General features: G+C 33.3%; 1 protein-coding gene across 4 annotated transcripts in view; it reads left to right on the top strand.

Moving 5' to 3' along the window:
* Positions 1 to 16,477, top strand: part of EPHA4 (EPH receptor A4) — a 169,806-nt gene that overhangs the window by 115,908 nt on the left and 37,421 nt on the right. For all 4 annotated transcript variants that reach the window (XM_087965018.1, XM_087965017.1, XM_087965019.1 and 1 more), the window contains exons 6-8: positions 7,035 to 7,159; positions 8,290 to 8,449; positions 10,218 to 10,329. In XM_087965018.1, coding sequence (XP_087821144.1) covers positions 7,035 to 7,159; positions 8,290 to 8,449; positions 10,218 to 10,329 — 397 coding nt within the window. The remainder of the gene's footprint in view (positions 1 to 7,034; positions 7,160 to 8,289; positions 8,450 to 10,217; positions 10,330 to 16,477) is intronic.

Below are 16,477 nucleotides of genomic sequence, written 5' to 3'. Positions count from 1 at the left end.
ATAGGAAACAGGTATGAATGTTCTTATCTAGGATATGAAATTACATTTGATATTCCCGGGAGCACAAAGTGTAGTATTTGCAAGTGAAACTATCATTCTAATCTAGACCATTCTTTCCACTGCATTTCCTATCCATATAGCTATTAGCCTATGCACTGTGATGACAGCCATGATGGAAAAATAAGCCATTGGTTAGAAGCAATTGCTGGAATGCTGCCATTAATCTGAAATATGACACTTCTCATCAGGATATACCAAGAACAGATCTTGCATATCACGTGGATCTCTGCATCTCTGTCATCTCTTTTTCTTCCACCTTTATATCTTTATTCTTGAAATAAGCAATTTCATTAACCCAAACTACTAGGCCTGTATTATGTTTCTAGGAATACAGATGTAGTCTAGGGAATAGAATATTCTGTGTCAATACAAAGCTAAGATTTCTCCACTTCCCTAAATCCATTTAAACTGCTCATAATAAAAGCTTAATACTTTATGTAAAGAAGCATCTTGGTTCACTTGCTTTCTTATTTTCTTTTTTTATTGTGTGATTCAAATTGAAAATCTGAGGGCAGGAGCTATTTTATTTATTCTTGATTTCAAGCTAAGCCAATTAAATTAAGGGGGTAAAACACAAATGGTAGAAGAAAAAATTGAACCATCTAAAACCATATTGGGTTACTTTCCAGAAAGTTTGTTCACATGATCAGTACTCACCCACATCTCTATTTAAATAGAACTGGTAATGTTAATCAAGAAAAGTTCTCTCTGCATTATGGAGATTTTCTGAATATGAGAAAAACACCACCATATTGAACAACAGTGTTTTTCAACGAAATTAATATAGTGTTTGTAACACATGTACACAATTTAGGGCATGTCAAATTTTTCATCTTTCAATTTTCAAACATTATGGGTATTCAAAAGTTGTGACATGTCTTGGGGATTGTAAAGATATTTTGATTTCTTTAATATAATTTAGATGTGCTTGGTAAGTAACTACATAAATACAATTTTTTTAAACATTTTGTTTGTTTCATTTCACATACTGGAATGTTGCACTATCTAGTATGAATGAATTAATCTCATTTCTTCAAGCATCCTAGAAAGGAGTATTTATCCTGCTATAATGTTTAGACATGTTTAAAAAAATCATTAGTAAACGATTCAACATCTCTCACATAGGGTAAATAATAGTATTATTGTATGTTCAAGCACTTAATTTTGATCCTTGGAAACTTGTTGAAATCATCAGGTGGGATTGAGTACCTCTTAAAATTGAAATCATAACTAGACATTAGGTAAAATTAAATATTTGAATATAATGTTCTATGCAAAGTAGTTGAGAGTCAGTTTGGTGTGGTGGTTAAAGGCACTGAACTAAAAACTACAAAATGTGAATTATAGTCCTGCCTTAAGCATGAAGCCAACTGTGTGACCTAAGAAGAAGACAGTGGCAAATCATTTCTGAAAAAGTGTATCCAAAAAAACCTACATGGACACAAGTCCTTGTAATAATCAGTCTAGTAGTCAAAACTGACATGAAATTGTGTAGCCCGTCAAGGTATATTGTAGTTTAGGTCTTGTAACCTGGGTTTTTACATTTTGTGGTTATATATAAATTTCTGGATTCATAGTCTAATGAATCTTTATCAAAATAAGCATTTTACTGAATATATCTGTCCATAATAGGGCAGCATTAACTAATTCTACAGAACTGCATAAAAAAGACTCATAATATCCCATGAGTTCATAAAAAGATGTCTTAACTAAAAAAAAGGTTCCTGTGTATTGTTACACAACCATAATAATATTTAAAAAAACAACAGGTTTTACTTATATTTCTAGTAGCCTAAAGCATTCCATTTGGTTAATTTGCTCTTTTCTTCTAATCTGATAGATTCATTTTTTAAAAGTCACCTGATCATTTTTTGTTTGATAAAGACTGGAATTTTATTAATTTAACAGGTATAGGCCAAAATGGGTTATTTTATGCAGCTTAATTGTTCTTTCATATATAATTGAACTTGTTCACCAGGATAGAACATCTTCTGTGAGAATAATATGCTGGATAATATATTGTCTCTACATGCAATAATAAATCCATAAAAGAATATGTAATCTTAGCTAACTATTCATTTTACTGAAATAACATTTTAAATGATGAAGGAAAGCAACCCATCATCTCAAACCTGCTGTGATATGATACAATATTTTGATTGTAATTTATGCTTATCTTTGTCATCACTATTGATAACACCCACCAATACTGGATGCAGTTGGAATTCACAAACATCTGTCCTTCTAAATTTATGGTGGGAGGAAAATTAAATCCCATTGGAATTTTAGGCAGGTTTCCTTTTAAAATTTATATCACAGTTATCTATAGAACATAACTACTTTGTTGAATAAAACCATTCAAAGCTCTTCAGATGATCAGGGAAGGTATTTATTAAGACTGGAGAAACTTGCAAAAGAATTGTAATTCCCATATCTTTAATGGCAGTTATCTTCATATAGAGAATAAAAAGAAGCATTAGAGAAATTAACATGCTGTCTTTTTCAGATCTGTAGACTTCTGATAAAAGTTCATGGAAGGAAGGAAGAGCTGGTTTAGCATTTTATATGTTTTCTATTAGGAATGAAGACCACTCTTGTTATGAAAGATTTTCCTAGCTGGGATAAAACCTTCTTCTAACTTAAAAGCTTTTTGAGTTATAATCACAATGGTAAGAGCTATCATAGAGGATAGATGGTATTCTAAACAGTTTTTCAAGCTAGGAAAAGTGTAATTCAGACAAGTAAAAGAGCATATTGGTTTCTTCCATGTTGACACAGGATAAGAATCTACATGGTGTCTTTAGATTAAAACAAAAATATGTTTCTGTTTTTCCTTCTATTTCCTTCTATTTTATTTTAAAATTATATGTGGTTTAATCATCAGAAGGAATATTCCTTATATTTGATATAAAATACTTTTGCCAGAGATTGATAGATTGAATAACAAATCTCTCCTGCTGTAAAACAATTTCTGGTATCTTACAGTATCAAGATAGCAATCCCCTCAGTCCCCGTTGCCATCATTAAGTGAAGATTTCAGTCATTAGGCAAGAACCTTATATGACCACAGCTTGCTTCCTGCTGGTTTCCAGCAAGCAAAGTCAGTGTGGACTTGCAGGAAGTTTAGGACAGGACAGATTTTTCTTTAGATTCCTCACAAGCAGATTGGCAAGGAGTGGACAGTATGGCATAGTGCTAGTGCAACTGAACAAAGTGGTACTGTGGTGCAAGTGTAGGTGGGCATACAGATAAGCACTGTAACCCAGCATAGCATAAGTGTGTACAGATGCAACTGCATCCAAGTGGGATGTGCTACCTGACATTTTATAGAACTTCATATTTTTTTATTTTTTACTAAAATAGAAAGAATAAGGAAAAGAAGACTAAATGGAAATGTTTCCATTGCACATAAAATACAGTATATACTTCTAAAGTGACTTATAGTAGTGGATGGTAGCTAGAGGATTGTACCAAATGCTTTTCAGAAAAGATGGGCTAAAATATTTAAAAGTGAGACAAAAATTAAAAAATGAAATGAACACCTGGTTTATTTTTTTGTCTGGGAGAAAGTTACAAGTTTAATCATAAACAGAGGTGGTTAGTGTTTGCTTATAAACAGCACAGAACTTTTATTGCAGAACCTTTGATAAATGAACCTTTGGAACCTTTGGATCCTGGCATCTTTTTTGGTGTTTAGTAACCCATAATTCCAATAATTCTAAAATCACATTGGCTGCAGTTGCAATATACCTGAATATTATCAGGAGAAAACTTCACTCTAAATTTTTTGGAGATCACTTCACAATCTTCACACTCAAATAACTGTGACTATATGGAGATGAGGGAAAGAAAACTGAAATTTACTCAGAAATTGTTGGGATCAGTTGTTGAATATTTCTATATGAAAGAGTAATCCAACTGGTCTTCAAGACATACTGATTAACTGGAAAATGTGATTCTATGGCTGGATTGTCAATAATCTCTTCTTATTTGAAGAGGATGGTAGATTTACTTCATTGAGTGTTGACACTTGCAAATAAATGCAAAATCACTGCAAAAAAGTTTGTCCTTGTAAAGGGTCACAATTGGGTTATAAAATTAGGGTTATTCTATTTGTTGGTACTGTTACTTCATGTAAATAACTCGATGTAATCCATTTTAATGGATCCTGCAACTCCTGTTTCTGTCACTCTGTATATTTTCATGCACGTAAGTTTCAGGGTAAGGAACAAACAGACAGATTGGCAGATGTGCTGAAGGATGCAGAAGCAACGCTCCAGAATAATTTTTAACAGAGATGCCAAACTGTCAAAATGTAGATCAGAAAACAATCTTCCTGACAGAGAGTGCCTGCTGCTTAGTTTTCTCCCATCAGGTCTGTCTGATATGTCAAGTAATTCTGAAGTTTACATGTCCAATTTTTATTGTTTTTCCTTGTGATATATACTTATATGGTTATTTAAAGTGTTCCTTGAGATTTACAAATTATATAGAATAACATAAAATAAGAGACCCATTTAATTAGATTTGTATCTTTCTTTCTTTCCCTTTTTATTTATATTATAATTTCTATTGAAAGGTTTTAATAAATGTTCAGTTGGTTGTTGATTGCTGGTTTTGTTTTGTTTGTTTCAAAAATAAGCACCTGCATATTTCTAGGTGTTTTTTTTAGGGACAAAGGAACGAATATATTCAATTTGGAAAGCTGTCTAATCTCTGGGTATACAGCACAGCTTTTGCTGATAAGATTAAAAAAATATCTGTTCTTCCCTGGAGACCACCACCATTTGTATCAAAGCTGTGTCAGTTGTGGCAGGACTTGATAACAGCTGGCTAGAGACATGACCACACAGTAACAGAAAAATAAGGACCGGGCAGCTTGAATCATAAATCTTCTGAAAGCCCATTCGTCCAGTAGGACTACGAATCTGTTTCTGTCATAGTTAAGGGAAACAGCATTGTCCCCTGGCCTTTTAAACATCTGAAGTTCAGGCACCAATGATACCATAAAGGAGACCTACAGAAGCTTCTATTGATACATTTCTTTCGTATTTACTCCATTGTTTGTTTTATCTTAGTATTCCGTATTGCATTTAAATATATAATTCAAAAGAAAGCTTAGAATTTAATCAATTTTATAATACTGGTTAAATTGTCAAGAAATGTATTGTTTTTTGGAAAAGGGATGAAAATGAGACAAAAACGCCAAGGTGAAATAAATTGCCTTGGACACTTATACATGGTCCCTGTTTTCAGTGCCGAGCCATGTTGACACATTTTAAAACTGCAATTGCCCTCAGCATTTCTATTCCTGAAGTATTAATAACATTGCATGAGAAAATACAGCTGAGCAAAAGGCAAGGACAAGAAATGACTAACATCTTACTCCTTTACTCATGTCTAGGTTTGTCATTTTTGTTGATTTGTTGGAAACCTGCTGAACTACTAAGTCACTCTCTTGTCTGACAAATGAAAGACACCTTAAGATTCTAGTATGCATTACAACTGCTTTGTTTGTTAGCAGGGAAATGGGACAGCCTAAGAACTAGGAAGCAAAATCCTTTTTAGTGGAAAACTCAGGTCTACTGATTTAATTTTGGAAAGCCAACTTTAAATATAAATGTATTGGATATGTTTCCTGCTGAGCCACAGCTAAATTGGAAGTAAACTGGCTCTTCTAGTCAGAAGAGCTGACAGCTTATGGTATTGGGGTGAGAAATGAAGGAAATAATAGATGTTACCTGTGAACAGTTCTGTGTTTATGTATTTGAAATGTTGGTCATTATAATGTGTACTTCTATTTATTAGGCTAGACTAAAACCAAAAAGAGTCTAAAAAAACTAAAAATAAAATGTATATGTATAATGTGGAAAGCTTTTTGATTAATAACAGATAGGTTCCCTGTACCTCTTGATTCTAAAACCATTTCAAATTTATAAACTTGGACTCCTTCCATATTCTCTCCATGATCTCTGTCCCAAAGTGCCATATAAGGTATATAATCAATATAATTACATCAAACAGCAAGTAAAATAGCTTATTTTGCTACATCAGAGATAGCTTTATTGTTGCTAAAATTCATTTTTAAAAGAAAACTGACTTCATAACCTTTTGTCTAGGCAAATGGGAGACATGGATTCTATAACATCATTTTCTTGACATTTCTGATTATTCCACTTGCCTGATAATGGCAGATAGTGTGAGAAGGGCCCCAGCAAAAACTCAGAAGACCTGGCTAGTTAATATTAGGGAATGGAAACATTTAGGTCAAATAAAATTGTTGTGAGTAAAAGCCACAATGCCATCATTTGTGGCATGGACATTATGTAATCTGCATCAGATGTATGGACTTTTCAACATTTGTATGATGATATCATAATTCATGACATGTTACTTCTCCATTTGCCCTTCCATGTGGATATGCCAGTTATAGGGTCTAATGTTTTTATTGGCATTGGTTTTTCCTGTTATTTCCTCAATTTCTCTAGGCACAAAATAGAGTAACAATATAAGGACACCCAGAAATCATTGGAGAAAAGATTTTGAAATAATTCTTGATTTAGAAGAAATAAACTCAGTCTCACCAACCTATCATCTTATGTGTGTGTTTGATATCACTTAATCTTTCCTCACAGCATAGATGCTTTTGCTACTTTCAGTTTCCTGATGTAATCAGCAGATATAAATTAAACTGTACTACTGATATCACTCAACAATATTTCATTATTTTCCCTTTCCAAAATAGTTTGAAAGAGTTCATTAAGATACTTGTACTAAAAGAGAGTTGGCATAGGGCCATAAAATCAGCATAACAAAAGGAAAACCATCAAAGCCCAGGGGTTCTGAGTTGTATTATTTGAAATGTTCAAGATATGTGTGTGTGTGCTAAAAAAAATCCAACCATTCTCACATCATTCAATACTTGGACTTCTGAGAACATTGCCTGACATTTCTCAATCTCTCTTTATTGGCAGCTCCTTCTCAAATTGGTTTGATCCAAGCTAAGGAAATAACAAGGCACAGTGTGGCATTGGCTTGGCTGGAACCTGACCGGCCAAATGGAGTCATCTTGGAATATGAAGTCAAATACTACGAAAAGGTATTATTAATCATTATGGATAAATCCCATTTCACCATAATGTTTGATCCCTGAGCCAAATAAGCCCACAGTTATCATCATACAAAAGGACTTTATTAAGAATTTTTTTTTTATAATTATACCCATTTTGACAGTTTGTATATCTAAGGAGTTGAACCGAATAACAACTTGCATATATTTTTTCCTTACTGGGTAATAGTGGTGGCATTTTTCCCCCTGGGAGCAGTCTGATCCTAATAAGGCTATTTGTAATGAGAATCAATAGAACAGAGAAGCAGTGCAACATTAGCCTTACAGCAGAGATAGATGTGTAATAATTAAGTATATAACACAGTAATAATATGAACTCTGTATGAGCTGATAGCTTTTGCCCAGAATGATATTGGGGGTTTAATAAATTTTAATAAGAAACAAGGAAAAGAAAATTACATTCTTCACCTCTTCTAAATTGTGCAGAATTGTAATTTCTATAATATAATTTGTTGCTCCTCCATTTCAGAACTATAAGAATATCTATTTCCTCTCAAGGTTGTCTGCAAAATGAACAATTACTGTTTCCTTGTGTTTTTCTCTTTACATTACTTTTAATATAATCCCTTTATTTCCTTTCCTAATTGTATCAAAAATGACTTGTAGATTGCAGTATTTTTTTCTTGAGGTATTTGTCAGGCAGAAAAGCAGAATAAAGTTAGAGAAGATTAAAATTGGAGAAGATTGGCAGCCATCCTTTCAGTTATTTTAAGACTTATAGTTCTAAACTGCAAAGGAAAAGGGATAATGTGTGAAAAGACTACTAGAAATAAAACATTGTTAGTTCATCAGGAGGATGACAACTTCTTTGTTATTTTACCAAAAATTTCTTTCTTGCCTTTTTTCCCAGCAGAGCTTAAATTATATATATCATCTTTGCCTGCTTTTTCAGGCAAGAAAAATCCTCTGACAAAATATAAAAATTCATAACACTCATGTCATTAAAGCTAATAATAGAAACACTAAAGGAAAAAAAAATCACATTCATTATCTAAATGTGACTATATTTCCTAATAAGTAAAATACAAAGATCCAAGACCTTCCAGGGGACCTCCTTACTCACTTCCCTCCTCCTTTTTATTTTTCTTTCTTTTTGCTAGGACCAAAACGAGCGTAGCTATCGCATTGTGAAAACAGCAACCAGAAATACTGATATCAAGGGCTTGAATCCTTTGACTTCATATGTCTTTCATGTGCGAGCAAGGACAGCAGCTGGATATGGAGACTTCAGTGGACCATTTGAATTCACAACCAACACAGGTAATAACAATAGATCTCTCACTGGGGTAATGGAGCATTTTCCCTTGTCACTATTTCAAAAGCATATTGTATGCACTTGAATTGAATATGAATGATTTGGTGGTGGTGGTTTGGAATTCATTACCAAGCTTTGACTAAGAAAACAAAAGGATGCTGTGTTCATGTGTTTTTGTTGTTTTTATTGCTTTTACCAAGAGTCCAATTGGAAGCGTAATCTTTTGTGTGTACCTAAAATGCAAGGATCTTGTCTCCTTTATTCTGCCCACATTATATTCAACAAACCTTTTGCAGCGATGAAAAAACAGAGAAAAAAAGAAGTATGTTATTAACATCATCAGATATGGAAATATAGGTCTTTAATTTCAACAACCTCATATCTAATTTTTTTGTGAAAAGAGAAATAGGTCCTTGGATTATACTGAGTCATTTGTATGTGGAAGTTTTCAGTATTTGAGACTTCCAAACACAAGAATGAACTTGAGTTCATAGGTTTAGAATGCCAGAAGCAAAAGAGAGAAAATAAAATAATACCATAATCCCTCTACTTACATTTATTGTTATCTTGAATATTGAAGGCAAACTGTCCTCAATATTTTAATGAGAAAACATATATTATTTTTGCTTTTCAATTTATTGACTAATGGTAGATTTGCAAAGTAAACTAAAAGTCAGGGTCCATAGACAATTATAATTTATATTAAATGTAAGAATTAGATTTTTCTTCTTCTTCTAAATACTTCTGTACTTGTTTGACACAGAACTTTTGAACATTCCTGACTTTTGGTATATTGTGCATATGTACAATTCCCTAAAACAATAGTAATGAATCATTTATGAATTGTCAGTCCAGTTAATTTGCATACATGTTGGATAAATGAGGGTGTTGACTTGTTGTTGACTTCAGGCCTCAATATACCTTGAGCTTTCTCTGGTGTATAGCACATTTAGAAATGAGAATGTATGGAACCCTAGAGAACTTTTTCTGATGCAGTAATCATGTTAGATGAGCCACTAGCTAACAACTTTGAATCTTCACTTTCTTCCTATTCCAGATCATTTGCTAAAAATTGTCATTCTGCTGCCTTTCTTGGCCAAAGAGAAAAACTTTGTTCAATATAGTTAGGGACTGCTTTAGATCTAGCTATTCTTTTCTCTTCTTTGATTCATTTGAGAAATAAAATGTCAATATTGTGCATGTGTATGTCTGTTGGACAAATGTTAAAAAAACCCACCAAGGTTGCTTCTTGAAATAACAGGAGAGATTAGATATTTAATTTTCATTGCATGGAGAAATTTTAATCATTTCAGGTTGTGCTGTTCAGTGTTAAGAACCCTCAGACAGAGAATGTGAAAATGTGAAGTGCTCTATGTTGCTAAAGACAGTGGAAATCTTGTTCTGTTTGAGTCTTCCTCTTGCTCATAGTCAAGGAATGAGCATCTGGTCCATTTTAAATTAGATAAAAAGGGAAACAGATCAACAGGCGCTAAATCAGCCATTATATTCTCAACAGTAAAAGTGAAGGGAGAAAACTGAAGAGTTTCCCCAAAATTCATTATGGAGCATAATGTCTTTTGCTAATTAGGGTTTTCCTGGAAAAGAATTACAAATGAATATTTCTACTGAAAAGATGACAGAATAATTCTGGAGAAAGTCATGAACTGCCTTAATCTTCACATAAACTGCATATGCCTCACTGTTCGATCCTGTGCTATTCCTATCTGTGACATAACTGCAGAATCTTAACAAATATTGGTGTTTTTTTTCTAGTTCCTTCTCCCATCATTGGGGAAGGCACCAATCCCACCGTCCTTCTGGTCTCAGTGGCTGGCAGTGTTGTCCTCGTGGTCATTCTCATTGCTGCCTTTGTCATCAGTAGAAGGTAAGGGTTTAAGCTCCCCTTCTTTCCCCTTTTCTTTCATGAGGGAGCTTTTGGCATCCTTGAAACAAAGCTAAATTCTTTGATTTAGCATTATAAACACTGCATTTGCATCACAAGACTTCTCCTGTGTTACTTTGATCTTCTCAGCATCAGTACTACAGCAGTATGTAATGTAATGGTAATTGTTCTAGAATTATTTGCTGTTCAAATGCAAAACCAATTCTCACTATGGCGGTGGTAGTGGGAGGTTTTAAGATGCAAGCCAGCAACATGAGATCTGAAGAGAGACTGTAATTTGATGTAGAATTTAATGAATGCAGTATTCTGGGTTGATGAGTTCTGTGCTAAGAGTGCCAGACCAGAGCAGGGGTTCTGGGGAGATGGAATGAACAAACTCCTGTATTTGAACTTATACCCGGAAAAAAGGAATGCCTTTTTTATTTTCTAATCACTTTTGCATTTGGCCACATCCGCTAATGTAAGCTATGAGGAACACAGTAGAAAACACTTATGTATTCCATAGTGGATATACCAGCCAGGTTAAATTAAAAGTCCTAGAAAAGAAAGCTTTTAGTCATACTTTCACAGGTAATTTTTTTTTCAGAGCATAAATTATCTTGCTTTCTTCTTGGTCAAAGGAAAAAAGGAAAAATATTAGATAAATTAAAAAAAATCTTTGAAATGTTCACAGCATAGTTTGAACTCACTACCATCTGTAAGTGAAAGGGGTTTAGGGCTGGCAGACAAGTAGTTTCTTTTTCTTTTGCAATAAGAAAGACTTCATTGTTCTCTTAGTTTCAACTATTCATGGAAAATTTGTAGCGACAGAGAAAGAAGATACAGAAAGAACAGGATTGTACAGTGGAAGTTAGGGACGAAGTCTTATCTAAGTGTGGAGTACAATTTAAAAAAATGGCACAGAAGGAAATTAATAGAATGATGAGGAAAGTAGAAGAAGATTCTGGAAAGATTTATCTGTTTCTTACCAAGCAATCTGGCTGGAAGGAAGTGAGAGAATAAGATAGGGGAGCAATAAGAAGACAGGTAGAACATTCAACAAAGATTAATTAATAAATTGAAAAGTTAAATGAAAATAAATAAAAATGATATATTATAAATACATTAATTTAAAAAAACCCAAAACTCAAATTTTCTATGTTTCTTTTAGAATAAAAGTTTGATATATACAACAAAGTGGACTCTTTCACATTTTGCTTCTGTTGCCTTAAAGCAGGGGTGTCAAACTCAAGGTCTGCATGTGACCCCCCCCAGCTCTGTTTTTGCTGGCAGGGGGCTACAGGAGGCTGTGGTGGATGAACACAGGGCCAGGTGGGGAATGTGCAGTCCTCCTGAGCTCTATTTTAGCTGGCAGAGAGCTAGAAAAACAAATTAAAACAAAACAAAAGATGAAATGTTTCCCCATTTGCATTTGAGCATTCAAGAAGGGACAGGAGAGAAGAAAGGGAAAGAGCAGAGACAAAGAAAAAGAAGGAAAGAGAGCAAGGAAGGAAAAATAAGGAAAGAGGCGAAAGAAGAAGAAAGGAGAATGAAGAGGGAAGGAAAAAGAAGAAAAGGAAGGAAGGAAGGAAGGAAGGAAGGAAGGAAGGAAGGAAGGAAGGAAGGAAGGAAGGAAGGAAGGAAGGAAGGAAGGAAGGAAGGAAGGAAGGAAGGAGATTATAATTACAGTGACGGATGAGGGAAGTCCTGGCTTGGCCACCACAGGTGGTCCCAACACAAGTGATGTCGAGCTGGCCATGTCCCCAGCCATGCCTCCTGTGCCCCCCGCCCCCGAGGTCAAACACAACCCTGATGTGGCATCAATAAAATTGAGTTTGATACCCCTGCCTTAGACTCTCCATTGCCAGCATTTAACCCATATATCTTAGTTTCAAGAAAATGAAGTTTTGATACTAAAAGAAAAAAAAAACCTATATAGTCTTATGTCATTCTTTAATCACTATTTGAACAACTACTAAAATGAGAGAATCTCTCACAATGTTTAAGATGGGGGGCAATGGGGCAAACAATGGATGATTCTAATTCCCATTCTTTTCTGCATTTCCAGATCTATTTTTTTAATTAAATATTGACAACTATTTTATAGGGAAATGTGGGGAATATATTTTATTACATGTTTATTTTTCTGCACTTGTCTTCCCAAGTGAAGATGAGTATTTTAATAGTAATAATATAGTATGTTATATTAATAAGGAAATGTATACCATTTATTCTTTTAGCAGCAAGGAATTGGAATAAATCATTTAAGCAATCTACTGTATATATCATTTTATTCAGATTATACCAAAAGTGATTTCTCAAATTACCAGATTTTATTGTTTTCTTCCTTTTCTTCCCATTCCATGGCTAAATAGAAATGTGTGAATATTATTTAGTAGTTTGTAAGAATCCATGCAAGAATTAATGATAAATATTAAACAATCAAAATGTAAATATACTTCAAATAATTCACAGTTGTGGTGCTAATCTGCTGATATTCTGTTATTTAATATATGTATATCGAATATGAATTTAGATAGGATTAAAATAAGGTTTGATAGCCTATTACTGAATTTTATGTAGTTCTTGCCCTCGTTTTAAAAGTGCTTACAAAGCTATTCTACCACTGGCAAGATTTTCCTGCCCTTTTCCCAGTAGTCCACTGAACAGAGAAAAAAAAATGAGGTTTTAGAACTGTGATAAATGATGCATAAACTATAGAAATAAAAATTGGAAGTGTGCATAGTGCTTGAAATTCACTCTGGTTTAAATTGGAAACATCCTGCTACGAGTGCAAAACTACTATTTTCCAATGCAGAATAGGCTGCTCTGAACCTTTGTGGAAATGTTTCAAGAAGAAAATATCTCTGTTCCAGAAATAAACATTCTGTTTCAAATTCAGAACACTTCTGAGGGAAACAGCCTATTTCACACTTGAAACAGCTGTTTTTCTTTGAAGCAGGACATTTTGAAGTCAAGATGAGTTGTTTTAAATTTGAAATGGTTCAAATTCAAAACATTTTGCATACCCCTAAAGATTACTATGCTATACTGCAGAAGTAATTTCCAATAACAGCCTGTTCCACTGCCCCATATGTTCCATTGTTCATTAGAGGGTATTAATTCCAACAGATGTCCTATTTCATTTCAATGAAAAGGATTGATAAATCCATTGCTTTCCCCAATCCTTCAAAATAATAATAGTAATAGAGTATGCATATATAATATTTTCCTAGATTGAATGAATACGTTTGGCTACTGAAGGATTTCTAAGATTGTATTACAATTCTAATGACCATAAAGAAACCCTGGCTCAAGATGACAAATTTTAAGTTTTAGTGCTTGGCATCAGTTATCTCTTTTCTTGGAGAAAAAAAATGTTGCTCCAGAGTCAGTAAATAAAACAGAAGGCTATATTATTCATACTGTGTTGAGAAAGATCAATATCCAGATCTAGTTAACATAGCATTTCCTGGTCCATATGCTTGTGACTCAAGCTTTATTTCTGAATATTTTCTGTTGGAACACTAAGATACTAAAAAACCTTTTTAGTGTCATGATCTGCTTCTAGTCTTCTCATAAACTCAACTGAAAATAAAATAAACTGGATGATATAATCCAAGATTATGTGAATAAGATTATATACTGTACTTTCTAATGTATTCTTATATGCTTTCTATTTTTTTCTGCTTTTTTAAAAAAACCAAGCAGTTATATAATCCATGCAGTTATAAAAACTGAGAACTCATCATCACTGCAATAGATTTCAGTAGTTGTTTAGCTGTTTCCCAGCTTCCATGCTGATAAGAGAAAAATAATTTATGAAAATACAGCAGAGAGATAGCTTTATTAAAAGCTATTCCAATAGAAAATAGTGTTGCTGAGCCTAGTGACTTGAATTCCCCCCTGCTTTTATTGATTGCTTTATTATTTAACACAGGATTGATACTTAGATGCTTTGGATTTCTAATTACAAGTCAGCACCTTAGAGAATTGTCCCTCTTGAGTGTCTCTAAGATAATTCCTATCCACTTCCTCATTTTTATTTTATTTAAATTACCACCTCTGAAGTCAGATAAACATACTCCAGTAATTGGACTTCACTGGATCATTTCTTAGAAAAAGAAATGTCAACCCCTGGCCCTCCTATTGATTCTCTTTGATATCGGCATAAAGCTGAAACCAGATAATTGATTTTATATGTATATTTTTCTGCCTTATTTGACGAAAACAAATAAATGGTTTATAAAAAGCTTGGATGCTTCCCCCAATTGCTTATGAGTTTATTATAAAATTATGCAAATGGCCATTGGATTAAAGTGTGTTATTCTGAAATTGAAACACAAATATGTTATGTAACAATTGTTTAAAATTGTGCTGAGCATTGTTAAAAATATTAAAGACAAAAGAGTTTCTACACAAGACTTTCACATTGTGTTGAAGCAAAAACAATTATTTCCTGATTTTTTCATTTACAAATTATTTACAAATGTATTTGTAAGCTAAATTGCTTTACAGTCTTCTTACATGCACGCATGCACACACAATGGGAGAAAACATTTTTTTTAACTGAGTTTATAAATATTGATCATGATAGATATCAAATGCAACGTGTCTGTCAGTGCCAGGAACTGAAATGCGTTGATACATTTTTGTGCTGCTCATGGCTTTCCAAAGATCTCAGTAGACAACTTTGGACACAAAGTGCTGAATCAAATAGGTGCTTGATTTGATCCATATGATTCTATATATGCCAGACACATGGAGTTCATCACCTAATAGCTTGTCAGTGATACCATCTCTGAAAGTGTTGATAATCTGCAGGAGGAAGGAATTACCTGGAAGTCAACTATTTTGAAACATGAAAGTATTCAGAGTTTATAAATAGCTTACTTCTTCTATATGAACTAGTTTATAATTATATTATACTTACTGTGTTATACAAGCAGCTTATTGATGATGGTGATTACTGTATGTTATGTTTACCTACTTCATATTTGCACATGCAAACTACCATGCAAGTAGTTTGGAAAAAAATGTATAATAGACAGATTCATACTTGTTATCACACTTTAATTATAGAATTTATTTCCAAAATAAATTGTGCTGACCTTAAATTTAGGTATTTGTAAAAAGAAATTTCAGAAAATAATAGGATTAAAACCATCAATGCCTGTTTACCTAAATACATAGATTGCCTGAATAATGGATGTCATGCTTTAAATTCCAACAGTTGGGAATCCACAGTGGGCTATCACCTTCTCTGTTTATTTAGCTTCCTCAGATGCATCATTGATCTGATAGAGCAGAGCTGTTGTGTTTTTATGTAAAGGTACCATTCTTACAAGATTCAATTTCTTCAGTAAAGCTTTGCATTTCTTATATGATACCAGTGCTAATGTCACATATTACGCAGGAAAAATGAACTAGCTGTTTGTCAAGGAGTATAATGTATGCTGATTCAATAGAAACAATAGAAGATCTCAGCAGTTTCCAAAGATATTTCAAAGCATGCATTTTACTTATGTTTCATTAATTTCATAATCAATTGTATTAATTGTCTTCTGTATTTGGTGTTATTTAGATATAAGGTTTTTTGTTTGTACTATTTTTTTGGTTTGTAATACATTAAGGGTTTTTATTATACATTTATACTATATTCTAAGACTTACATTATATTGTCCCTGGAAGGGCAGTATATAAAGTTTTCAGTAAATAAATAAAAGGTAGTCGGTTAAAAGAAAAGAAATGGAAAACTGATCAGTAAGAGGTTTTCATTGTTTTTGCTTTAAAAAAGAAAATTGAATAGTTTAATGTGCTTTATTTTATCTTATTAAGTGATGTATTGCTGAAGGCTGTTTATTATAATCACTAAATCAAATAATTTAGGATTCAGTAACTAAGAGTTCTGTTGCCTTGTTATGATAATCTGAGGTAAACCTGTATGGTCACCAAGCTTCTTTAAGCTTTTGGTTGGTCTTTGTGTTTCTACTTTGCTCTGTGAATGCTGACATTGCAAACTGATGCATTGACTAGGAAAGAAGAATGTGGATTGCATGCTGCTTCTTTTCAATACTTGCTAATACCCTTGGCACTTACTTTTTGTCATGTGCTGTATTGTGCTTGCCAGTTTTAAGACCCACCTTTTTCT

This window comes from Notechis scutatus, chromosome 4 (genome assembly GCF_049901735.1).
Source record: "Notechis scutatus isolate UNSWTSFEM ecotype Mainland chromosome 4, rNotScu1.2, whole genome shotgun sequence".
In the NCBI taxonomy this organism is placed as follows: domain Eukaryota; kingdom Metazoa; phylum Chordata; class Lepidosauria; order Squamata; family Elapidae; genus Notechis; species Notechis scutatus.
Note: the sequence above shows the minus strand (reverse complement) of the source record. Positions and strands in the feature narration are given on the sequence as shown.